Source organism: Acanthisitta chloris, unplaced genomic scaffold (genome assembly GCF_000695815.1).
Source record: "Acanthisitta chloris isolate BGI_N310 unplaced genomic scaffold, ASM69581v1 scaffold11502, whole genome shotgun sequence".
Lineage (NCBI taxonomy): Eukaryota > Metazoa > Chordata > Aves > Passeriformes > Acanthisittidae > Acanthisitta > Acanthisitta chloris.
In genome coordinates this window covers 10,675-37,063 of record NW_008661055.1, presented here as the reverse complement: position 1 = coordinate 37,063, position 26,389 = coordinate 10,675, and the positions used below count along the sequence as shown (strand labels likewise).

General features: G+C 35.2%; 1 protein-coding gene across 1 annotated transcript in view; it reads right to left on the bottom strand.

Moving 5' to 3' along the window:
• Positions 1–26,389, bottom strand: part of LRPPRC (leucine-rich pentatricopeptide repeat containing) — a gene marked incomplete at its 3' end in the record, with an annotated part of 51,721 nt that overhangs the window by 21,137 nt on the left and 4,195 nt on the right. The window contains exons 5-21 of the mRNA XM_009070087.1: positions 25,863–25,949; positions 25,248–25,374; positions 24,098–24,242; positions 23,249–23,391; positions 22,859–22,964; positions 22,670–22,777; positions 16,688–16,806; positions 15,947–16,040; positions 12,646–12,715; positions 9,607–9,634; positions 7,290–7,347; positions 6,011–6,117; positions 5,719–5,796; positions 5,341–5,394; positions 4,506–4,619; positions 3,158–3,288; positions 1,548–1,633 (exon numbers count right to left, since the gene is read on the bottom strand). Of these exons, the coding sequence (XP_009068335.1) occupies positions 1,548–1,633; positions 3,158–3,288; positions 4,506–4,619; positions 5,341–5,394; positions 5,719–5,796; positions 6,011–6,117; positions 7,290–7,347; positions 9,607–9,634; positions 12,646–12,715; positions 15,947–16,040; positions 16,688–16,806; positions 22,670–22,777; positions 22,859–22,964; positions 23,249–23,391; positions 24,098–24,242; positions 25,248–25,374; positions 25,863–25,949 (1,655 nt within the window). The remainder of the gene's footprint in view (positions 1–1,547; positions 1,634–3,157; positions 3,289–4,505; positions 4,620–5,340; positions 5,395–5,718; positions 5,797–6,010; positions 6,118–7,289; positions 7,348–9,606; positions 9,635–12,645; positions 12,716–15,946; positions 16,041–16,687; positions 16,807–22,669; positions 22,778–22,858; positions 22,965–23,248; positions 23,392–24,097; positions 24,243–25,247; positions 25,375–25,862; positions 25,950–26,389) is intronic.

Below are 26,389 nucleotides of genomic sequence, written 5' to 3'. Positions count from 1 at the left end.
GAATGTAAATTCTGGTGTATAATGCCGATTTCAAGTTAATTACTACTTGCATTTCTAAACGAGACTACAATTATAAATCCACAATAGCATGGTTTTATCATTTTGCTGCAACTTTGACTACAAATTATAGATAGGAACTGTGTGCCCACTCTGCACCACATAACCCTGTACAGTCTGCCCTATGGCTGCAAGATTCTACTAAATGGATGCTTTTATCGTTCAATGCTAACATCTGCTAAATCACTCCATTGTTTCTTCAGCAGATGGCTTGTCACGAGGCCAGATAATAAAGATATGTTTACACTGTATATACAGCCAGACTAATGGTCTGATACCGATAGGGCCTGTTTGCTGTGTCGATACTAATTAGCCAAGGAGAGCCAATGAAAGCTTTCTAACAGACTGCATGTTAAAACATTAGGTTCATTAAGCTTCATTAGTAAGGCAGAAACAAACATTTTGGTACATGGAATAAGTGCGTTTTTATAATGTTCTTAATTATTGCATACACAGAATGCTTTGACCACTTTACATTTGGCTACATTTATGAATTATTTTATTTTCTGAGGGACATTTATGCCTTTAGAAACAAGCTCATCTTTCCAAACTGCTTAATGTAGAGGTGGTCATGATCTGATTTATTTAGTATGATTTGGAAAACATCAGCTTTGTTTCTTATTTTTCTAACAATAAGTTTAATAAAAAGCCGTGACTCATTTTACACGAAGACTTTACAGGAAAAAAATGACATCAGTTCTTTTATTTTATTGTATAGCGTTTTATATAAAACTGTAACATTTTGTGTCTAGGCTTGGACTGTGCTTTTACAGTGTTAAGTCTTCTACAAAATCATAGAACTCAATATTCAGAATAACCTTTTAAAGTTGATGACAGTCTAGAGTTCTGTTAAAGATCAGCCAAATCATGTAAACCACAGAATTATATTAGACGAAATTACAAAAATTAAAGTGCTAACAGATTAATGCAAGCATCTAGAAATACAAAATAGGCAGTTTGCAGAACACTCATTAAAAGCCAAAATTTCCAGGCAGTTTACAGATTGAATTTAAAATTCAGTAACAAACACATAAAAGAATAGTAACAGAAAAATATATACTTTCTAAAAAGTTAAATGATTTTTTTGCAGTACTTGGCTCTTATGAGAAGGTTATGTTTATAGGTTTTATGTTCAGCCTTCAGACCTTCTTAAGCAAAAACAAAGCCATTAGTCTAGGCACATACGCAATTTGTGCCATAAGTCATGATCTTCAAACTCAATCCAAACAGCAATGCTAATAAAAACTAGCTGCAGAAATGCAAAAAGCACTGAGCTGTGCAAATGTAAATGACAAGCTTGCCAATCCATTAAAACTAATGGCCTGCACTGTCCAAGCATCTCTGGTTGAATTCACATGCAAATTTGTATGCAAAATGTTCAAGCACTTTTCAGGACATGATATACCATTAATATCAACTCACATTTTTATTCTTGAGGCAAGATACCTTTATTATATAGCAGAAACACACAATGAAAGCAAATGGATTACCTTCTACTCTACCATGCTTTTGTAAGGCTTCTGCCAGTGTTATGTACTTTCCAGCGTCAAGAGCAACAGGTGAATTCTTAGGGAAACTAGAAATTAAAACATTAAGAATTGTATCAACAGAGACTCGCATTTTATGGATTCAGCTTAAAGATTTATTTTTAAAACTACATAAAAACAACACCAGCACTGAAAGCTAAAAAAACATAGTAAATCTTACAGGAAAAATCGGATTCAGCTTAAAGATTTATTTTTAAAATCATGTAAAAACACCACCAGCACTGAAAGCTAAAAAAACACAGTAAATCTTACAGGAAAAACCAGACAGAATTTAAGAGATGCACCATTAAAATATGATTTAAAAGTATTATACACACACCTTCCAACCTTCAAAAGCCAAAGGTTATATTTCAGAGGCAGCCAGAAGGTTTAACAAATTATTTGGGAGCTACTGCATAAAACAGGGTATTTCTCAGAAGCCCGGGAAGAAAGCATAGTCCACATGGCTGGACAGGAGTATATTCTTTTTGATAAGAAAAATAAAACTGTTCACATACAGTAGTAAGTTAAAAACTACTATTATGAAGTTTTTGCTATGTGTTTGTATACTTTTCTCTGGAAGTCTTAAAAGTTAATTCTTACACTGTTGTTCCTTTTCGTGACAATTCAAAGAGCCACTTCTCCTCATTATTATGCCACACTTGAGGCAGCAGCAGTAAAAATGCGCTACCACTGTGAAACTCCACCAGAAGACTCAATTCTACTTCATGCAAGCTCACTATAGGGACAGTGAGAGAGTGGTAGTACAGCCAAAACCAATACACAATCGTTATTCGCAGAGTGGCAAATTTCTTGCTATTCATAGCTCAATCATTTCACATAATTTCAAACACTAGCAAGGTGTAATAAGCACCTGCCTGCAGAGCTACTGTAAAACCAAAGCAAATATTTAGTGGGTGCATATGAGAGAGAACCTGAAAGTAACACATAACTTGTTCTATATTCATTGTAGCATCACACCAAAAGGTGCCTTTCAAGGGAAAAAGACAAGAAGCAAATCTGTAAGAATTTGCCCTGGGATAAGTCATGCATAGCATGTTTTAGCTAGGAGCTAACTTTTACAGCCAGGATACAAAGCTGTGAATATAAGAATATAATGTAGAATATTTGTTGACAGTCTTAAAATAATGTTATTCAAACACTGCTATTCTAAAAACAATATAGGTGTAGAGCATTCTAAACATGTTCTAGGTGCTTTCTAACACACAATACAGGTACACATTTTCCCCTTTAAATTAAGCCAAACTTCAATTTAGACACTACATATGTTTAAAATAAAAATAAAACATATCCTACATAGCAACCTGCCTTTAAAAAATAAAAATCAAAAAAAATGACTGACCACACAAAGCAGCTACTTCTAATGTTCAATTATATAAAGCAAATTTTTTGTCTCAAAAAAACCACACCCATGACTGTTTTAAATGCACATACATTGGTGGGGAAAACTAATTAAAAATGGATGAGGGGGTTAATACTCAACCTACTTAATTCAACAAGGTCTGTGTATCAGCATAAATCTCTGTGACATGTTTCAGTGCCGGTGTACTTACACTTTTTCTTTCAGGTTCATTGCCTCTTCTACATTATCATGTCGACAGCACAAATTTATTAAGGCTGCATAGCCACCGACAACCATGTCCGGTTCGTATTTGGCTTTCACTTCAAGGGCTTTTTGCATATTCTAAAAAAGGAACAAAGCAAAGATGTGAACTAGAGGAAAAGTCAATCTGACATTATGATTCTTATATGTTCAGTGTGCAGCTACAGCACTGTTTTAGTGCTTTTAGGAGTATAAGACCACACATTGAAAACACAGTGCTGTAAATCCTTTAGCACGTTTTAAGAGTGAAAGTTATTTTGCAGAAATTATTATTTTTGTAGAACACCTTTTAGATTAACTTGAGAATAGATTTCTAAACAAATTTTCTTGCTTTAGATTTGTATTTCCGGCAAGGTTTAATGCAAGACCCATTTTTATATTTTTTTTAACCCAGAGACCGTAAACATGATTAACCCAAATTCTAGAACAGTTTTCATTTATTTGGAACTCATAACAATTTTCACCTGGTACACTGCAGAACACATAACAGAACTACTTTCTAAAGAATAAGAAACTACTTAATAATCCCATAGGAAGCTTATTTTTCTATAAATTCCTATTCATACATTTGACCACTTTGAACTTACAATGGTGTTTGCATCTAGACTTATTTCATATGTAAAATTGTAGAGACACACAGCTGAGAACCACTCTTTCTGAATTGCATTCTTAGCAACAGAGAATATTGTGCTATCATCTGCACGACTGTTACTGCTCCTATATATACAGCTTTATAGGCAGGATCATACCGAACAAGAAACGGAACAAAAGTGTGGTGATACCCCACAAATTACAGACACACACTAAATGAATGTAAACTACAGCTGGACGCCTGCCGAATGAAGGCAAGAGACCCTTTATCTCTGAAGAGCTTTCCTCCTGCAGGAAAATGGAATTTCAATCCCTGCATTAACAACCTAGTAATATTTGAATTGCAAATGACTAGTGCATGTATCAGTTGCTTGACAATCTAGATATAAGAGACCGGAGCCATGGCTTGAAAGGACATTTGGCATGTATGATAAACCTATCACAGCTGTTACTATCATTCACTTTGCAGATTATTGTAAACAAACTTCAGCAACCCCAAAACATGCCATTCAAGGTGTTGCTGAAATTAGTTAACCTTTTGATTTAATTGCTTTTTGCACTTATGTTTGATTTATAAGCATCAAACCATGAAACCTCAAGCACTGCACTTGTCTTTGCTTAACTATGTCTTTCCATAATACAGTCATTTATGTCCCTTTAAAAATGTAGCTATGTGTTTCCAATTATCTCTGCATTGCTTAAGATACCTCTTCTTCACAAAGAGCATGTATGAGTTGTTTCAAGACATCTGTAATAGGCTGGTTTTCAGCTTTTCGCATTTCTAGTTTCTTCTCCAAAGCAGACACGTCAGATTTAGCACTCTAAATGGAGGTAACAGAAAGAATGTCAATTGCAAAAACACCCTTCCCTGAACAACTTGTCGGATCACTTTAATAAAAAGACAGACAAAATAATCCTCTTCTTTCATACTCTAAGAAATTTTTTTAATCATTTAAGGTGCTTTTATCTGTTTAAACAGTACACACTAATTGAGGATTTGAGGCAGAACACAGTTAGCAGAAAAAAAGCATTAAGTCGCATATCTACAAAGGTCAACATTACTATTTCTCTCGTCCTCAATTCTTTGTGTTCAGGGAAGTAGGGAATAGAAGCCTGTTTCTTTTTCCATCTCCACTTCGCTCAGATCGGAGATGTAAAGACTTGACACTCCACCATTAGAAGCAGTATGGATTTATATGGTTCCTGCCACTCAAGTGAATCACTGTAATTTACAAGCATGAATTAAGCCTCACACCACTACTGTTAACTAACTACAACTTCTGAAAAAAAAAAATTTACCAGACAGGGAAACTGAGGCATGAAACCACAGCCAACTCCAAGGTCAAGTATCAAGTTTATGTGAAAATCTGGGTAGCCTTTACTCCTACTCTGGAAAGTAACCTCTGAACTTCAAATGGTAGATTGAAATAACGTTAATATACTTCCATGATCTGAAAGCTAGTGATTACACTTCATCTAAACCCCATATCCAAACAGTATTATACACTAAGAACAAGCACGGCTATCTGAGAATTTACTTACTTCTTGAATGGTGTCTGTAGACAGGGATTTTCTGTGAGACAGTAACCTTGCATGCTAAAATGAAGTAAGACAAAAATATCACTAAACCCCCCCCAAAAAAGTTCAATCTCTAAGTAAGCACATCATACTAAAAATGCTGAAGATAATTATATAATAGCAATGTTCAAAAAAGCTGTATTCTGCAGCATTATTACACTTGGTAAAACACTTATTAAATGTATCCCTTCCACATATGAAATGAAACCGTCCTCAACAGTGAAAAATCATGGAAAGTTTAAAAGGCTTACATATAATCACTGCATGAAAGTATTTATTTTGCAAAGGAGAATATATGCACAGTTTTTTTAGATTCAAAGTAATTGGTATAGAACCACAGACCTTAATTAATTCAGGAACTTGAGAGGACTCCAGCAGTCTGCAAATGCCGCTGTAGTGGGTTGTAGGGATAACTATATTCTGTACCAAGAGGTGGGGAAAAAAAATTATATGAGTTTTGAAACACAACCAAACTGAAATTTGTCTAACAGAAATTATCTCAGACGTAATTCAAGTCTCCAGCTCTTGCATGTCATTGAGAAGTGGTCTGGTTGTACTTAAAAGCAGCAATTTCAAACCTAATAGATACATGTCAGGCAGGACAGGCATTATGTAGCAAAAAATGAAATGGTACCATCTTCTTCAGCTGATGGAAGTATTGTCTCAAACGCTCCTCCTTGGCCTGTACCTCTGAGTCACTCATGCTGTCAATCAAGTGATAAAGAAAATAGCCAACAGCTTCTGTGGAAAAAAACAAGAGAAAGCATTCCACTAAAATTACCGAGACTGTCATGTTATCAAGATTAATTTATAAGAAATCATTTTGGTGTGAGATGTCACCCTGATGAGAGGCTCTGAAATGGCAACAATGATCACTGAGGCATAGAGATTATGTGGTTTGGGAGCACATATCTAACTGGTGAGTGAAAGGAATATTAATTATTTTCAGACCTAGTGACAGCTTTTCAGTACAGAATCTTACTTCAATCTATTTTTTTCCACTACTGTGTGACAGAAGTGGTACTGCCCAAGGCCTTCCCCCCCTTTCCTGCCCGCTACCCCAAATAGTTGCCACAAATATTTTGTCATTGCTCAAAAGAAAAAACAGATTTCTAACACTTTGCATATTTATTCTGTACATTTTATCCATTATATTCCAGTACCATGCTACACTGAGTATCTTAATATTAATACAATAACATACAAAAGAATATTTCAAGCATTAGATCAACTAATACTGAAGAAACTGTCTATTAGCCAATGAAAATCAAGATGGACAGATTTCAGCAAATAGTGCTAAGTTTCTTATCCGTGCAGGTGCAAAAGTGTATGTGGTTCTGCAGCCAAGAACAGGAAGAGCACCAAGTACTCTCTTCTCAAAGGTTTGCTGTCCCCATACCCCCTTGCCCCTCTGGCTCTGAAAGGGAGGGGTAGGGGGGTGGGGAACCAACCCTTTTTTTAATAAACAAAACAAAACAAAACATGAAACCAAAAATTTATACTTCTTTCAAAGTAGAAGATTTGGGATATTAAATACCATTTTGCTTCACAAAATCAGAACAGCTACTAAAGGTAAAACTAGGTTGAAAGACTGCATATTTTAATCTTTTTTTTTTTTTTTTTAAGGTATTTAAGCACTGATACTGGATTCATTCTACATTTCCATTTTGGTTTATAAATCTAGAAAACTAAATCATTATCAGCAAGATTTGTTTATAATTCTAAAAAAAAAAATCTCACAGATCTCGCAAAATATGCTCTGATTATTTGAATCAGGATTTTACCCAACATGTTTTCAAATTTCACTTTCAAAAAGAAGCAATCAGTGTTTACTGTTGTAATCCCTCAAACCCATCATTACACAGAAGAACAGATTTGTGGATAAGTTACAATCATAGAAATTGAAACTCTACCAGTTGGTCCTGGAGGCGTCAGGCAATAACGTTCATCCTTGTACAACAGTTCTGTTATCTGGTAAGACAGAATAATCGTACATTGCAGCCAAAAGAAGCAAGCAAGGACAAATAGTATCTGAAATTGAATTCTCAAAATAATAAAGCATTTCTCTGTTAAAGTATTATTCTTTACCACATCATAGTCATTCCCTAAGAAATACAAAGGGGTTTTTTTGTAAATAATAGGTTTTCCTTGAAAAAAAATACTGCAAACAGAAATGCTTTCTGAGGTATGGCATTAAGACAGAGACACTCTCGTATTCTGTTTATGTATCATTCTACAGAAAGTTAGCCACCCTAAGACACTGCTTAAAGTAAATATTAACCAGTGTCACTCCTGGGGATGCTACAATTATGTTCCAATTTACCAAAAGCCTGAAATTGTCCCATAAAGTCTTTTATTTTCTCTAAAATTTGAAAGAAGCAAATACCTACAGAAAATAAAGGAACATTATTTACCATGCTCTGCTACATTTACGGTAGCTAGGAAAGCTGTTTTAAATAAGTGCAATTTTGAATGACAAAATATGCATCCATAAAAATTAATTGCATTCGACTAAATTTAGGACATGTTTTATCTATGATACAAACTGAAGAAATACATGGATTTTACGTCCCTCAAAGGAAAAACATTTACCCAAAAGACCCCACATCCTACCTACAAATACTTTAACCTAAACTGCACCACTTGAAAAGTCCATTTGATTGTCCTTAAGGAAATGAAATCATCTTTACGATTTTAATCTTCAACTGAAAACTGTGTTTCAAGAATTTTTCTTTTATCTGCCATGATTCTAGAATGCAATCTCAAAGAGAAGTTAGAGGAAGATGCATTCTCATTGTCAAAGTGCTGTGTTTCAAGTAATGAAAAAAGAAAAGGAACCCTCACCTTCAATTATTAATGAAAACTGATAAATAAATCCAGACAATACCAAATGTGCAATTGAATCTATTACTTTTTGTTCTACCAATACCATGGACACTGTGCAGAGCCAAACTGCAGCTTTCTTCTGCCCTTTTGCCCTCATCTTCCTATGACAAATCAACACACACTACAATAAAACCCAAGGAAATCATAAAAGTTGTTCTGAATCAAATCTCACAATACTAAAAGGGATTGATTACAGAAAAAAAAGAATGCATGATGTTATTTTGAATTCTAAGTACCTGTTTATTCCCCAAGTTAGTATTTCTCATTCTACAACTTCAATACACATACTTACTTACAAAGACAACAAAATTTATCCTTCTTCCATAGTGAAAAAGAGCAGAAGTAACTCTAGAAATTACTTCACATGCAGACCACCGTTACTTTAGTCCTCTGACTGTCCTTCAAAATTAATTTCATAATGAGAGCAGTAAGAGATCCCCTTTCGTTCTTTCCCTGCCCTCTCTTTTTGCTTTTTTAAATGTAAAAAATGAAGGATAGAGGCAAAGGACAAAAACATCCTCTCACCAGCATTATCACACAACAGGAAAGAGTAGTCAAATGCAAAAACCTCTGAACCTCACAAGCTGTACCTGATTTATGTAAATCATTAATCAGTGAATTTCCAAATCCCAATTTCCATTTCATTCCAAGATTTTTTAAGCAAAACCATACTGCAAGCCATCTACTAGTTTATTAGTCAGCAGTTACAGTACTCAAGAGTTAAAGCAAAAAGCACAGTGCATCCCTTCCCAAATTCTGTAACAACATCCCAGGCAGTATCTGCCAACCTCTCCTCTATTTTACTGATCTGCAAAATGTTTTCCTCCTGTAGCCCATACCAGGGTCGGCAGGATGATCAGTCATGTCCTCTTGATTTCATCTAGTTGATTTCTTTTATCTGGCTTTGCCTTCCATGTTCTGAGCTATTTGACAGAAACGTTGAAAAACTAATGTGCCTTAGTATTTTACTAATAGTAGTGTGGAGATAGGAAGAAAGTTTATGGAGAGCAGAAAAGTGAATTGATGTCAGACAGCACAACCATGGCAGACTTTGTTCCAGAAGCTACACCACTATCTGCAGCTCTAACAATACTGATCTAGCAACTGCAGCAGCATAAGCCACATGACATGGTAACAGCACACTTGATTTTTCACAATTACACTTAACTGTCCAATTGGCAAACTCAATTTTATACACTTGTACAATCTACCACTGACAAAAGTTTTGCTCAAATTAATCAGGTCTACCGTTATCAGGCTTGGAATTCAGACACACAGTAACGCACCATCAACATGCAGTGCCTAAAGAATCTTGATTTTATATGTAGTTTTATCTCTACTTACCTTGCTCCAGAGCTGTACATCATTTGAGCTGAAGAGGGCAGCAAAAGATAACAAATTAGAAGCAACAAAATGACTTTACTCTTGGATCTTTCTTTAAAACAACACAGAACATTAACACTGAAGATCTTATTATTTAGATTAAATTAAAAGACAATAACTGCCTCATACTGTTCAATTAACTCAGTACAAAATAACTACTGGACTTTTTACTATACTGTATAAGGTCATAATTTCTGCTAAGCAAGTTAAAATAATGCAACATTCCGAAGAGATAACTAAGACTAGAAAGAATGTGTTTAATTTTCAGTTCAATTTTCTTAACATATGCTAAATTTTTTATTTTATTTTATACTTTGTTCTATTTAGCATTTCAAGAAAATAAGCTTAGCTCAAACAAGTTGTACTTAACATAGCTCACTCAATACATGGAATTTGCTAGGGCATTGGAATTTTAGTACAGAAAGGTAACTAGAGGAAGCTATAAGTGCATTTAGAACATGCAAAAAAAGAAAGTGATCAGCTATCTTAAGGCATTATGTTCATTATAGTGAGATAAACAGGTAACATTAAAAAAATAATAAAGAACACCTCTCAGCACATCATGAGGTTACAACCAAAAATCAAATGTCAAGTAGTTCATTAGAGTATAAACCCCTGACAACTTAATGTAAACCAGTTCTCTGAAGTATAAAAAACCTGATGTATTCCTATAATTTGTAGAACATCAAATTTCTCAGTAGAAGCTCTAACTTTGCAAGAACTATAACTTCTTGACAGCTATAAAACAGCATTAACCTAGATGAGGATAAGAGAACAAAAACTTATGACCTGATTTTCTCTTCCTATAATTCTCATAAGAGGAAATAAGAAGTCAGTCTGAACAGATGCATAAAAACTCGAAAGTATTCACAGAGGTTTAGGACTTTATTTAGGACCTTCAAGCCTATGAAACATTTATTCTTTCCGTGCAACTGCCACTTTTATTTGAAAACGAGTCAAATGCAGGTCCACATGGAGGGAAAACAAAATGCTATCTGTGAGGTTAGTTAAGCTTTCCTGGGTGAACTCACTCCACCACTGACAGCATGACAATGAACTGCAGATATCAAATGCATCAATTTCCTAAAGTACTTGACTCTGAAATAGTAATGGTACATCAGGCAAGCAGAATGGGAATACTTTGAAGCAGTTACTAGAGAAGAGCAGTTTGAACAGAAATCCATAAACTAGTCTGGCAGAGACATTGTTCATGTGTCCCTGGTGTCCCTACCCTGTACTTTTGTACGCCAGTCCTAAACTCTGCTCATTTGAACACTCGAGACCAGCATTTAGCCATAAAATTTTGCTATGGTCTTTACAAAAGGTACAATTATTCTTTTCTTCTATCCTATCATACCCTTGAGTTTCATGTTCAGGCTGTTCTAGCCACTAAGTTTAAAACAGAAAAGGAAATGTGGGTTGGCACACTTTCAGAAACAAAGGGTGATTTTTGGGCACAGGCAACCTTGTACATTGTTTCTGAAGCCAAGCAGCAATAAAGGCAAAGAAATAAACAAATTATGCCACACTTACAAGTGGCAAGGAAATCTGAAGGAAAAAAAAAACCCAACCAGAAAAAATCCCACCAAAAAATGCCCAACCTTAATTTCCCTCAGAATTCTGAGTTTTTAACCCAGATGTCCAATAACTATTGAAATCACAACAGTAGTGACTGTTCCCCCACTGAGAGGAGTAACTGTTTCATTTGGGGAGAGTCTGGTTCTTCAGAAACTGACTTGCTAGCAAGCTGCTAACATTGGAAAGATACTTTATAGCACATTCTGAACACCTGCACAGTTACCCACCAGAAGGGATATTTCATGCCAGTGTTGGTTGTGTGTGGATAACATGGTTTCCTTTCCAGTCTAAGAAGTATTCCAATTGCATATTTATCAATACTTACAGAAAGAGAAGGTCTACCAAAAATTTGTTACTTTAATTAATAGATCTGAAGTGGATAATTCTGGGGCTGACTACTAAAAGGAATAGCAAAACACCCTTCTTGGATCTAAAACATTATTTCACTTGTCCATTGGACGTCAAGGTTAGCTAGGGCCTAGTTAACTAAATTTTAACACTGATTTGCTTTTTCTCCTCTTCCCATGGTAAAGCAGAATCACCTAGACAGAACATGCAATTTACTAGGAAATTATTTTGGTCATACTCACCTGTTATATTTGACTAATATCCAACCTACACACAATTCTAACTCATAGTCCTTACAAAATTTTAGGAAATAACTCAGTCAACAAAATCAGCTCTCAAACTCTGGTCCTGAGTAACATTAAGTGACCTCCCTGGCTCCCCATGATATAGGTATGCTGAAAACAACCCTCATTCACAGTCCTAAATGTCTGACTGGGGCAAGCAGTGCATGATAGAAATGCTTTCTAATTCACATATACCTGTATAAGCTTAAAACAACCCTGCAAGTCAGCAAGGAGCCCTCCCTGCCAAATGGGAGCACATGGCTGTGAGTACAATGACCTGGCAATGCAGCACAACACTAGGTGCTAAATGAGACCATGCAGGAGTCATGTAAAACCAGAGGGCACAGAAAGCCAGCAAATGTGGCAGGATATGCCATGCTCCTACTGGTATTCAGTCTTCATTAAGCACCCATTTACTTTACTGGTTAACAGTGATAATCTTTAGGGAACCATTATCTTAGCACAGCAGTTTATAAACAAAAACAGTGAATAAACTCCTGAATGTTTACTACCCTAAGTTTATATACTGGCAAATACCACAGAACAAACAAGAACAGTGAAGTTCTTTTTCATCTACCATTTGGAATACTTCAAATGTATACTTAATACATAGCAAGGCAGGGAGGAACAACAATATCACCTGCTACACCTGGAATGCTGCTTTTCTATTTTCAAACATGGACTGTGGAGCAAAAGACTGCACAGACTTGTGCTCAACGAGGCAAAAAAGAGAGGGAACTTTGCTACAGAGGAAAAAAAAAAATAAAAGGCATTCATATAGCAACCTTACCTTTTAAAACCCAAAACGAGGCTGTTTCTAAACAGACGACAATCAATAGGAGGTGTGTTTGCTGAAGACACTGTAAATGAAAGAAATGTTTCTCAAGAGTCATTGTAAAAAGGAAAAAAAAATATTCCTGAACTGCAACAACTCAATAGACCATGTAAATACTTGGTCATTAGAAAAACTACTTTGTTAGTTTAATAAATGCTGACAAACATTTATAAAACAAAATTTAGAATGCTAAAATCTTTGAAACTGTCCTGGTTTCATCAGCTCTAAATCTGCTCCATTTCACAAGGAATCAAATATTCAGAAAACTTGAGATTATTTCCCTTTGTTGCCTTTAATGTCAATACGTAATAATTAGCTTGTTATATTATTAATGGGACTAAGTGCCTTTATCTGTAAACATGTACAGGACCAATTACAAAAAGCAAAACAAACCTTGAACAATTCTAAACAAGAAAACTTGAGATATTAATGCTGGAACAAAAAAAGATCCACCAGAGGTAAATGGTTTGCTAATTGTTTCAGACTGAATACCTGCCTTAAAATAGGCTTTACAATTCTGCCTTCTGTTTTTTAAATAATAAAAATAATTTTTACAAAAATCATAAAACACCCCAAACTAAATACAATGGCAAGACACTTCCTTAGGTGCTTCCTTCTGCTGGTGTAAACTGCCTGACAAGAAAGAAAAAGTAGTTCCGTGTAAAGTACTACCCACTGAATTAAATTAAATTTATGTGGAAAAAATAGAAAAATATTCACTGCTAAATGTTGATATTTACAATAATATTTGAACATAAAGGAAACTGCAAAATCACTTAAAATAAAATGTCCCTGAGAGGTCATTTACGGTTATACCTTATGTCCTCAACTTCACATCATTTCTTGGCTAGAGATCCCAAATCATTCTACCTTCTTCCTCTAGAATTGCTGTGTCTCATTCCAGCACCATGGTCCAGCAAAGCAAAAAATACAGTAGCACATGCATTTATGTCCTGTATGAAGCTGTGATCATCTCACTTCAGTATCACAACAGAATTAACTGCTGTAAAAACCTGAATTCACAGGGCCCTTTCAGCAAGGGCTGCAAAATAGTATACAGTAGAAGAGAACCAAAATAAAACCACCAGTTTTATAGGAACCTGGGAAGTAAAAGGCAGGAACAACATGCTAAACCCACCCCCTTAGTCTAACTCCAGGCATGTAGAAAATTCGAAGTTTTAAATATTGGAACATTTCTTTTAGTTTGAAAATCTCAGGTAAAGTTGGTTTCAAAAGACCCTCAATACAAATTCTCCTCCAGCAGCATATTAAACTTTTTGCTCATAAAAAGACGAGCAGAAAAGCATCTTAGTATGCTCAGCTGCTGCTGACAATCGGCAACCTGGTTTCCTTAGCAACAAACAAGTCTGAGAAAATCAAGGGGCTGACAATGAAGTGGAATGGAATGGCATGATAAAGGGAAAAAGCAGCTCTCATGTATGCTGCCTTATGTGCCCAGATTCCTCAGCTGATGCTTCGTAGTTTTCATCTTGTCAGTAGCAGAAATCTATACATTTAAAGGCATGAGAAGCTGAATCAATACACCTAGATAGCAGCCAGCATTAATAACCAACCTTCGCCCCCTCTGACTACACTGATGAGACAATCTCAAACTATTTTCCGTACTGCATCTATTTTTCCCTCTTTGTAATACTGAAAAAGGAGAAAAGTCACAACAACAACAAAAAAAAAATCAGCTGTTTAATATCTGTGCCTTATCATTACGTAGGTGCTAATTAGATTTACCTAGCATTCATTTCAGCTTGGTAAACTATTTACGGAGTACCTTCCTTTAAAGCACAAGTTCAAAGAAATTTTGTATGTCTCCATGAATTATTAACCTCAGCCTTTGTAAACAGAAATACCACTAAAGGATTTAAATTCAACTCACAGACAACAGCTAAATAATACACTGTGATACTAATTTCATGACAGTCAGACTACTATATGTGCCTGTATCATACTTCTGATATCACATACATTTACTATATACCAAGCATAAGTGTATTTGTGGTTTACAAAACATTAAAACCTGACCATTTCAGTTAACCAAAGTGAGTGTGCAGTGGTGGGTCTACTTTTTCACATAGGCGAAATAAACCCCAACTATTTCACCTTTCAGAAGAAATTTTATTGCCCTGAATAAACAGTTATCTTTAAAAAAATTTTTTTAAATCAAGCATATTTTAAGCATTTCATTTCTTACGGTCAATGGTTGGGTATATGCTTTTTTGGGGGAATAATAAAACAAAACAAAATAATGGCAAAATGTAAGGCGAATCTTAAAGATTCACTAATTGATACATCTCCAATACCAAAATTAAATCACTGCTTAGTAAACTACTCAATTCTCTCATTTACGATGCAGCAGCTTCCCAGAGTCACAGTGTACAGACTACATAGTTTTATATTTTTTAAAACAGTTAATGACAACTGCAGTAAAAGAATGCTTAAGCTACTCCCTGAACCTTGGACACATAAAACTGTTTTAAAAAGACATCTTTTTGTATTGGATTTAGCCCAAATTTAGATGGTTTATTAATGTCTTAGTATACTAGGCAAATAAAAACTGTATTTAAATTTTGAAGAGAATCAAATATTCCTACTTAACCAAGCAAATGATCCCATCCATTCAGTCAACAACGTAAATTAACTTTTGCAAGCACTGAGCATTAAAACAGTCTTTGGAGAAAACTCTTCAACTTGCTGCTACAACTTCATCACCTAATTAACAGATCACATTTATACACATAATGGCCATGACCAACATCAGCAGAACACCCTCAGGTTAATGTCAGCGCCAATCAGCTCTTTAAAGTTGGTTCCTTCATTAATAATTCTGTAGCACTTCAGAGCCATATTGTTAGTCTAGCATTCGGTGGTAACTGATCCTGCAAACGAAAGTAATCCCAGCACTGACCACCTAACTGTCACTGGGTAAAACAAAACAGTTTCCTTAAAGTACAAGTGTCATATTCCTATCACAATCACAGTAATGCTGCTAGTTGCCAATATCTTTTCTGTAAATCTTAGGGCCAGATTCAAAACCAAAGAAGAATTTAACCATGGTATGTTGTTCAGAATTAGTACTTTCAGTCTGACATCTCATCATAGAGGACCTCACATGACAAATGCTTTGCTCTAGTTGCCCACATAGCTTCAAACCTCATACAGGAATACCTGTAAATCTCTTAGCCTATAACCAATCAACACTACTGCCAAGTACATGGTAACACACAACGTGAAAAATACTTACATATAGAAAGAACGTTGTCCAGTCTTCCCTGTGATGCTTCACTTCTTATTTCCGCTACAGCAAGTCCAACACCTTCAAACAGGCAGTCGTTTTCCTAGGGATAAAACAATCAATCATTGGAACTTCACACAGAGAAGACCTTCTGATACTTTGCATTCTTTAACACTTCCTTCCCAACAGACACTGGCATCCTTGTACTGATAGCTGCTGGGAACACGGAAGGTGCCCTGCAGAAGTCTACATGACCAGCCAACTAAGTTGCTACTGGTCAAAAATTATCCAGTTTTTGTATTGATATCAACTGCAAGAGACAAAGTCATCAAAGGCAGAAAGACTGGGACAATTGAACTTCGCCTCCAATTCTCAATTCTTCAGCAAGTAAAAAAAATAATTCATCAGAAACAATTATAATACTTCTAATACTCAGTTTAAAAAAAAACAAAAACAAAAACAGGGCACTATTCATTTATTTAGTCTTTCACTTCAGGAAACAGAAAGCTACTAAGTCTGGAGCAAAACATTTTGGTTAGCTCTGAAGGAGAAAAAGAAAAGCAGTAGGAGAATGACATAGTAAACAAAACATCAGTGCAACAACTGTTGAAAGGTAATCTAAATACTTTGAAGAGGCTTCATCATACCACGTGCATGTTTAGAGCACACTGTGATTAAAGCCTTAACAGAGAACATAGAATAACAAGCCATGCAATAGCCATTTTCACAAATTTTTAAATGTAAACTCACCTTCAGCTGGGCATGAGCAGTTGCAGTATCAGCAAAATTTTTAAAAACATAGTCTGTGTACGTTTCTGCATCAAGTTCCACCCCCAACTTGTGCATCACTTTGAGGACCTCAAAGACACCTATCAAGGCAAAATTGGTAAGGCTAAGAAAAACGTAAACTTGAGAATCAACACTGAAAAATAAATGTTGCTTCAAAAAGAAAAGGAATTATCTCCTTGATTTCCCTCCTTCAAATTGCCATGAAATATCCCACGTTTTTATTTTTGGTGTTAATAGAATTCTTAACCATGAAACTTTAAGTATATTACTAAACTTCCTGTTCTGTGCTGTACTATGAAAACCATTAAACTCTTTAGTTTGGAAATTGCTAGTATACAAAGCTATTTTCTAACACAGTGAATATATGACAGTTACTCTTAGTCATGTTTAAAAACATCTTTTAGAGCTGTATATCAAAATGCCCGTTCATTGTGCATAAAAAACAAATTTGAAATTTGATGTAAAGTATATAATCAAATTCAAGACACAAACACATTCTTCAATACATCATGTCTTCTTATCTTTGTTCCCAGTATCCAACCCTGCTCAGCAAGGCAAGCATTCAAAATTTGTCTCTAGATTTCTTTAGAACAAGTAGCATGTTTGTAATCAAAGAGGCTGATTACTCTGTGAACATATCAACTTCAAACTGGAAATTCAGAGAACGGCTGGAGTCTCCCAAGCCTGGTGAAGCCACATTATAACTTTTACAGGTTCAGATCAATTCACACAACTAGACTGTGTATCACTTCTGCAGACATGCATTTGAAGAGAGCAGATACCAATCCTTAGTAGTTCAGTCACTACAGTGTAGTTTTAGAGCACGTCATGCTTTTTAATTGTTCACACTCTTCTGATTTGCAGAAACTTCTTACAGTAACCTTAGCTAGCAAACTCTGAACCCCTGTCAAAACCAATACAGGTATAATCATTTTTTGCTGGTCTAAAAATGATTTGTCAGTTGCTGCAGGACACCAGTACCAAACAGCATATGTTTTTTTCAACTTGCATTTCATACTTATTACTTTAAAAATGTCCAAAGTCCCTGTCTTTGCCCTGGAGTGCCACCTATGGAAAAGTGACACTTCCATGAATATTTTATGCAGTGCACTATGGTGCAAATAATCAAATGTGAATTCCCTTTGAGCACTTGAAAATACATGCAGGCAAGTCACACTAGATTAAAGTCGCATCATCTGTTCGAGTTTGCCTTAAACAAAACTCTGATTTTGGACCAGAATCTGCAAAAATATGAATAAAGAATTAATTACAATAAGTCTTGCTTGATACCTTTCAAATTTTGACAGCTATCTTCTATCTCATGTTTTCCACTTCCCAGAAAAACACTGAGTCCTCTTATGCTGAAACCTTTTCAAAAATAACTGTATCACTAAAAAGTAGTTTGATGGCCAAGAACTAGATCCCACAGTGAATAAGGTGTGGTAAACTTGAGAGATTTGAGTTTCAACTTGTATCCAGAACAGAGTAGAAAACAGGTTTGTTAAGGATCCCAATTCCCTAGGACAGACTAAGGCACAGGTCCTGAGCAAGAAAGGGCATGTATGAGGATTAGAACACCAACACAACAGCAAGATGCAGAGTAAGGAGGAATAACATAACAATACTGCACATCACCAAAGTAGTTACAAACTTAACATGAAGATATGTGGCAGCCTTTTTTTTAAGATGGCTGATGCACAATTTGGGGGGGAGAGAAGATTTAAGAAAACCAATACAGAATTCTAAAATTTTGCATAATTTTCTACTTCACCAAGAGCAGAACTACTTTACATTCACATAAACATCTTCCACAATACAAAGCAATGAAACATTTCCATTTCAATTAAAATACTATAAAATGGTCAAATGCATGCATGAAAAAGGATTTGAGCATTGTGTGGGGACTTTTAGAAATTCTTTGCTTCTCATACTGGAAAATAAACTAACTTCTTCTCTCTCACAAAACCAAAGAACAGACCAAAAGAAAGAAAGAGACAAAAGTGTATTCATGTTCATCTAGAAAACCCCAGTCTCTCAAACTTTTTTGAGAACACTCCCCCAAGACACACATATTGATTTAGAAAGTATACACATGTAATATTATATGGATATATTATAGACATTATAAAACATATAGAAAAATAGAAAGTAAAAAAGGATTTAATATTTATTAATTAACTGCCCACTCACAGACCAATGGATAGCTTTGCAAACCCTCCTTTTGGAGACTGGGCATGACTAAAACCCATAGTGGAGTCTTCTGCTCATGTTCCTGATTGATCAAGAACAGTTTTTTTGACATCTTGGGCTGATACATATAAGGATGCAGGAGATGGATAGAATCAAGTAACTGAGTGAGTGGAAACGTGACAGAAATAAGGAACAAAACACAGCCAAACTTCTGTTGGTTTTTGTCAATACTGGAAACAGCACTCAAACACCCCAACAGAACAGAACAGATTCCAGCCTCAAAATCAGTGGATCTAAGAACAAATGTAGAAGAGATGAACTACAAGATGGTCATAGTATTTCTGTGGTAGAGCAGACCAACATGCTGCTTTTCAAGAACTGGAAAGGGAGACTTGCATTTCAGTGCACCTTTCATTTCCTAAGTTTCTCACAGTTAGGTCATGCCTTCTCCCTAAAGCAGTCCCACCAGAACAGGAGTAATTTCTAAGGCAGTTATGTAGACTTCTACATGTGCAAGGGCGGTAAAATTTGGCAGTTTTCTAGGGAAACAAATACAACTCCAGCTTGAAAAGTGAGGTCACATTTGGGAAAACATAGTATTTAACATATTTTTGCTGTGCTGGTAATTTCAGATGCACTTAAAATGTTCTTTGTCAGAAAGGTCTGTCTATAAAACAGTATTTCAGGCAGTTACTTTGTGAAATAAGCACCCTTATTCCCCTCTGAACCCAGACTCTCATTTCCCAAAGTAAAAACTGAATTACCATTCCCTCACCATACTTTGTGTATATAACAATATAAAAAATAGTTTAGTAGAACCCAAAAGAAGAACACACAACTGACTTTAAAAAACTGTTTTTAAAAATAACATGATCATTGAAATGTTAAGGGGAGCTATAAAATACCCAGTAACAAGTGTAAAACAAACGTTTCTGCTTATTTACACTAGGCCCTCCTAGTTTTAGTGCATAACCTGATACAAGATGACTCTCAGTGCCAATAACAGTTTCAGATCCATGGCATATTGATCTTTCAAACCCTGCAAGAACTTTTCATTCCTAAAAGCCTAACACCATTTACACAGATATATACTAAGGAAATAAGTTTTTATTATCTTGTATAACAGATGCACATCAATGCAAGAATGCTCACCCTGAAATTATTTTCCTGTGTAAAAAGACTGAAAAGAGCTGTTTGCTTTTTCAGAGCAGTTAGTTTCGCTAAGGTGTATTTAAAAATGGCCTTCTTTAGTTTCATTCCTCTTAGCCATCACTTCATTGCTACCTTTCTTTCAGACTCAATTCCATAACACAGAAATTATGAAATCCCTTTGATATCCAGTGTCAGTTTTTTGCTGTAATAAACACTAGAGAAATGTGTAATTAGACACTGCTACTCACTAGATAATTGTTTGGGCCACACTATGTGTACTGATTCAGACATTTGTATCCTGCAGTACTAGACAGGTTGTTGCTTAGTTTTCTGTGCTCTTTAATGATTATTTCGTCCACTGTCTACATACTATCAGATTTTTAAAGAGTTTTTTCCTCAAAGTTCTTTTCCTTTTCCAGCCTTACCTTTTTCTCAATTTGGTTGAGAAAATAATTCTTACCTCATTTTTGGTACAGGATGCGATACGAAAATAATTCTTACCTCATTTTTGGTATGGGATGCGATAGTGTCTCTACTGTTCACACAGCTCTGTTATTTTCAGCTGCTAGAAAGCACCATTCTGTTAATTTGCTATCTGTTGTCACCTACAGCATTATTTTTTGGTCTATTATTTCTCTGAAACCACTTCTGAGTGGATGTTTTTTCACCCCTATTTACTTTTCTTCAAGTGTATTGGTTGTATTTTTAGACAGTGTATCTCATTTATTCATGTTTTGATTATTAACTTTCAAAAACTGAATGCAAACTTACACATGGGAAAGAAGACAACTTGTTTCATTGCAGCAAGAATAGTTACACTGACTCTTGACTACAGAAGAAATTCATTAGGTACCTCCTTATCTCATTTTAAGTGTTTTAAGAATTGCAAAATCCCTGACTTTTTTAAGTAGGTATGTACCTACTTAAGGAGCAATGTTTCCTCTTGACAATACAAACCTGGACACTAAGTAACAGGCTACAAAAATGTGTTTGCAAATGCACAGTATTATCTTACAGCTACACAGAAGTTTATGTATCCAATGCCTTTGCAGATAGAAAAAGGAAGGCTCAATGGAAAATGCCTAAAAATGCTAGAATTGAGGATTCCTTCATCAGTTTTCTTCTCAATTTGCTTACATGACTTTCAGCAGGGACTACCAGCCAAGGCATAGTTGATTTCTACAGTAGGAAGTCCAAATTAAGGCAATCTCAGCTCTTGACAAAGACCAAAAGAAACACAAAAACTTAAGGTTCTCTTGACACTCAAATCTGGTTTCAATTTTGGGAGTAGAGTCTAAATCTAAAAATACTTCTAATGTCTCTTAGAATTGTGTTAGTAGGTGAAATTTTCCACAGAGTAAAAGTAAACATTTTTTTTCAGTAGGCAGCATCTGTATGGAGAAGTATGACACTGGTTTTGATTTACTTATTTTTGGCAACATTTTACTTCAAGTAAGTCACAAAGGACCCAGCTAACGCAACATTACCAGACTTTTAAAATATCATGGAACTTTCAAGGATTTGAAAACCGGGGAGAAGATAAACTTGCGAAGTAGTCTAGCAGGAACAGAGCCTAAGGAGTTAATAAAAACTGAATATTGTTTTCATAAAGGCTTTTTGAAAAAGGCTTGAGACATTTTTATAGCCAGAAACAATTAGGGAATACTTGTTTCAGCATTTCTTCCAAACTGGAATGTGACTGTATATTTAAGATAAAATTGCGATATGAAGAGACTGCTAAAAGCACTTTTTTTTTGTTTGTGCATTTTGTTTGTCACCCAGTGTCACACTAACAACTCTGCATCTCATTCTAAAGCACATTATACTGTGAGATAAGATGAAAAAGACAGTTTTTTGTTTCCCCAAGGGGGAAGTACTTCTGTTAAAAGCATCTTTTTACAATACCATTCTTTCTGAATTACCAATAACGCAAACCAAAGAATTAGATACTGTACTCTAAAATTTAATATTTGTTCAATTCTTATTCATAGCCTGTAGACATCCCCATGTGTAACAGGGGAAAGTATGCTAAATGCTTAAACCTACTTAAGAGTCCCAAAGATTGAGCATTTTTGTCCTTCAATCAGTATGCTGTCAGGTCAGGCTCACACATTCAGCAATGTAAGTTCTCCTGCAGTTTTTATGATTGTAACAAAACTCACGTTTGGCTTATCGGGCAGACAATAAGGAGTTGGCTTGAAAAAAGCACTGGGTTTGCAGTACAAGAGAGCTATTAAAACATAACCTTACTTTTAAATTCTTCGCTTGGATTTTAGTTTCTTCAGGAGTAAACTCTAAAAGGTAATGAGCAGCAAAAAGGACCAGTGGAACGCAGAAAGAGAGTGAAGAGTTAAAAATACAACTCTCTCACACCTTTCCATGCAAAGGTAGACTTGAAATTTGTAGAACTGTATCACCATCAAGTAAGGAGGTTTATAAAATAGGTCTTTCTGAAGGAAAATCGTTTGCAGCAAGGACAGACATGCAGCAGAGTCTTGGTTTGCTTTCACGAGTCTGATGAATCTCGTAGCACTGTTACAATAAAAGATTTGTGCACCAGGTTTGTAGTAATGCTACAGGAGCATTTGTCAGACAACTCACCTTTAAGATTGTTCTCTTTCTGGTGCGCAACTAGCAGTGGCCAGCAATAGTGAGGTCTGAGTGGTAAGCCCTCCTCTTTCATCATCTTCATCACTTCAATGGCCAAGGCTGAAAACATTCACAAAATAATTAAATGGTGACCAAGTACTTTAAGCAAGCATACCTAAAGTAAGTAAACAAGCAGAGTACCTGATTTGTTGGCCTCCAAAGCACAGCGCAAAATAAATGTCAACGGCGCCGAGTGCATTTTCGTTTCTTTTAACTCAGTACAGAACTGCTTCAGCTTGCTCAGAGGCTGCAAAGAATTTCAAAAATCATTTTCATGTATTTTCCAATTTCTTAGGTTGTTAAGAATGTCAGACTCTTGTAATATTTAGAAAACAGGTATTACACATGACAAACATGATCCCTTTGTGAATTTCAATTTACTATGCAAGTTGGAATGAAATAATAAAGTTCTTCTTCTGCTCTTGAAGAACTGGGAAAAAAAACCTACCCTTTTCAATCTTCACAGTTACACTAAATGAAATAAACACTGTTATTGGTATATTAAGAAAAAAGTATTATTATTCTGCTTACCATATCTCTATTTACACAATGCTGCAAGAAGAAGCTACCCTGGTCCACATTATCACGTGATACATTACTAAAAGACTTCAAAATACTGAAGCTAATATCTTCAAAGCCGTGAGTTATCAGAGTCAAACACAGGTTCATTGCATCTAGCAGGTGAAAAACAGAGAACAAAATTTAGAAAGGGCACATAACTGCTTCACATTAAATTACTAAAACTAGTGAAAGCCAGGAAAGTAAATGCTTTCCAAGTACCATTAACACACTTTTAAACATGATTAACCCATAAAATTTGAGAGTGCCTTTTCCAGAATTATTTATATTTACCAATGAAGTTCACTTTTCCCATTAGAAGACTATGCCAAAATTACAGAAGTATCACCACTGCAGCATGACATAAGGATACTCAATAAGAGAAATACATTTCTAGACATGTGAAAAAAGAAAAAAATGGATGAATTATAATTAATCAGATTACGCACACTGGGATCCAAAAGTGACTTTAAATGTAGGTAATAAAAAACTATATTCAGTATCTAGTATCCTTTTTAATGACAAAGAGATGTCACAACAGGAATTTTAACAGCGGTGTTTGAAGAAAGGACTCCACACTTGCTGCTTTCCTATAAAATCTTAATGAGTTTTAGAAATTAATAGAATTGACAGATTGTTTTTTGCATGTAAATGATGAAAACTGGTTTGTAATTAAATTTTCTAAAATGCAATCTAAACCAGCACAAACGGCTTCACAAACTAATGGCAAAAATATTCTTTTCCTTCTGTATTCTTGAAAAAAAATAAAACGCAAAAAAAAAAGTTTCCCCACTCCACCCTGCCGTAGGAACCGAGACATACCTGGAATTAATTCCCTTTCAAATTTTATACGGTTTTTAATATCCTCAATGTACTGTGGATATCCAGCCTTGGCAAGGCTGAAAATGACCTGCATCAACGTCCTGTCCATAAGGTAACCTTCAGTCTTCTCAATCTCTTCTAGAGTCTGTAAACCACAATAAATATAATTTAAATAAACTCCAAAGTTACTCCAAATAGAATACATTTAAGATAAAAAATAAAATAAAACAAACACAAAAAAATCTGAGGGTTTTTTTTCCATATTTTTCCCTAAACCACAGGTTTAGATACATGGAATATGGAAGAGAGAAAGAACACCCAAGATCTATTGAGAGGGCCTCAAACACCTTAAGACCTATATCTAATAGCACATGAAAACACCAGAGGTATTCTCATTGTGAGATGACTTTCAAAACAAATTACTTTGCAAAGGGAAGAACAACTAATCAAACTTTTTGTTACTGTTTGGAAGAATGCTGATTGATGAATATTTGTTTCATTTTTAAGCCACAGAACAAAATTTTGTTTCCCACATCCTCTTCCTTGATTTGGTCCTCTACATCTGATACTACTTACTAAAGTTAAACCAATTTTCTTTCCTCATTGCCTTCTGAATATTTCTTTCATTGAGAAAAAAGTAAGAGAGAATACTTGAAGAAAATCACCTACACAAAGGGCTATAAGGCAGCCTTATCTTATGAATACCTAAGTTGTTGGCATGAACTCCCTCACAGAAATTCATTTTCACTGGAAAGATTCTGTGGCTTCAGTGGCAGCTACAGAATGGCTCAATGGGAACAGAATAATCAAGGTTTACTTTTTACTTTTATAAATAAATACATAAACATCTCGCATGCACTATTCATCCCTAAGGAAAAAAACCTGAATTATTAAATCACTCACTGACAAACGTATCTTCTCAGAGTTAAATGCCACTATCAAAAGACAAGTATTTTTCATAAAGGATGAGATTGCTTTCAGTTAACCAGCTATTCAGATGCAATAAAAAATAAACTTGTTAATTGCGGCAGATTGAGAGGAAATAATTATAAAATGCAGCATCATTCCTCCTGCATGGATAGAAAGCATTCCAAAGTTACACTGAAAAAAAAGATCAAACAAATTGTATTTAAATTCAGACTTGCAATACCTTTTTGATGCTATCAGCATCACCCTTTTCAGCATAAACATTCAGCAGTGATAAATAGGTGTCTGGACCTGGTTCAACACCAGCCATCCTCATCACTGAAAGGATGTTTTCTGCACTCTTCATATCTCTAAAAGAATTGGAAGAAAGAACCTCAGTACATTTAATCATAATGACATTTATTGCAACTTCGGCATTTCTTCACTAAATTAATTAGAATTGGAAACAAAGACTGCAACAACCATAGAGGAACTTGTTTTAACTAAGCAAATCCTGAAAGGTGAAGAGTGCAAATCTTTTAATTATTGTATTACTTAAAATACTCTTTCAGCTTTAACAGATGATAAAGTTCAGAACTAAGTGCAGCAATTTTTTTTTCAAACAGTACAAAAGTACAGTAATTTATTTTGAAATTCAAGATTTTCAGAAACAAGAAAAAAATCTACTTCCTTTGTTAAATAGCTGCTTTGCTTCAAAAATGTATAAAAGGACAGTCTTCTATACATTATTATCCAAAATCATCACACTATTCTGCAGAACGTAATTTTTCTGCACAGTATCACTTTATATTTAAGTAAAGCTAAGAGAAAACAAGAGAAATAAGGTATTAAACATTACCCTGATCTTGCATGACCTCTCAGAAGGCTACTGAATACTGCCTCAGTGATCGGGAGATCTTTGTTCTTCATAAATCCAAGAATCTTACTGCAAAATATGAGACAATGATTGGATACCTTTTCCTTTTAAAAGATAAACTACTGAGCTATTACTGCTCTGCTGGACAAGTATTGTTCTCACTAAACAAAACCAAATCCTGATGTTACAGAGCAATTACATTTGGGGATGCTGCACAGTATGACCATAATTCAGTAACTTTAAATTTTTTTTAAAATGTATTTGCATTTGCCACTTCAATATATGCAGACACTAGGGTGGTGCTGGGGTTTTTTTATTTTTATCTTCCTTATACTTATTTGTCATGCCCTGCAATCACACTGCTGCAACTAAACCTTGCTAAAATTAAAATGTTAGACAGGTACCCAGCAAGCCCCATGTAACAACAACAGACAGAATTACTACTATTTGCTCCTTAGCCCACTTTGTTCTCAAATGCCTTTCCCAGTAGCCGTTTTCTTACAAAGGCA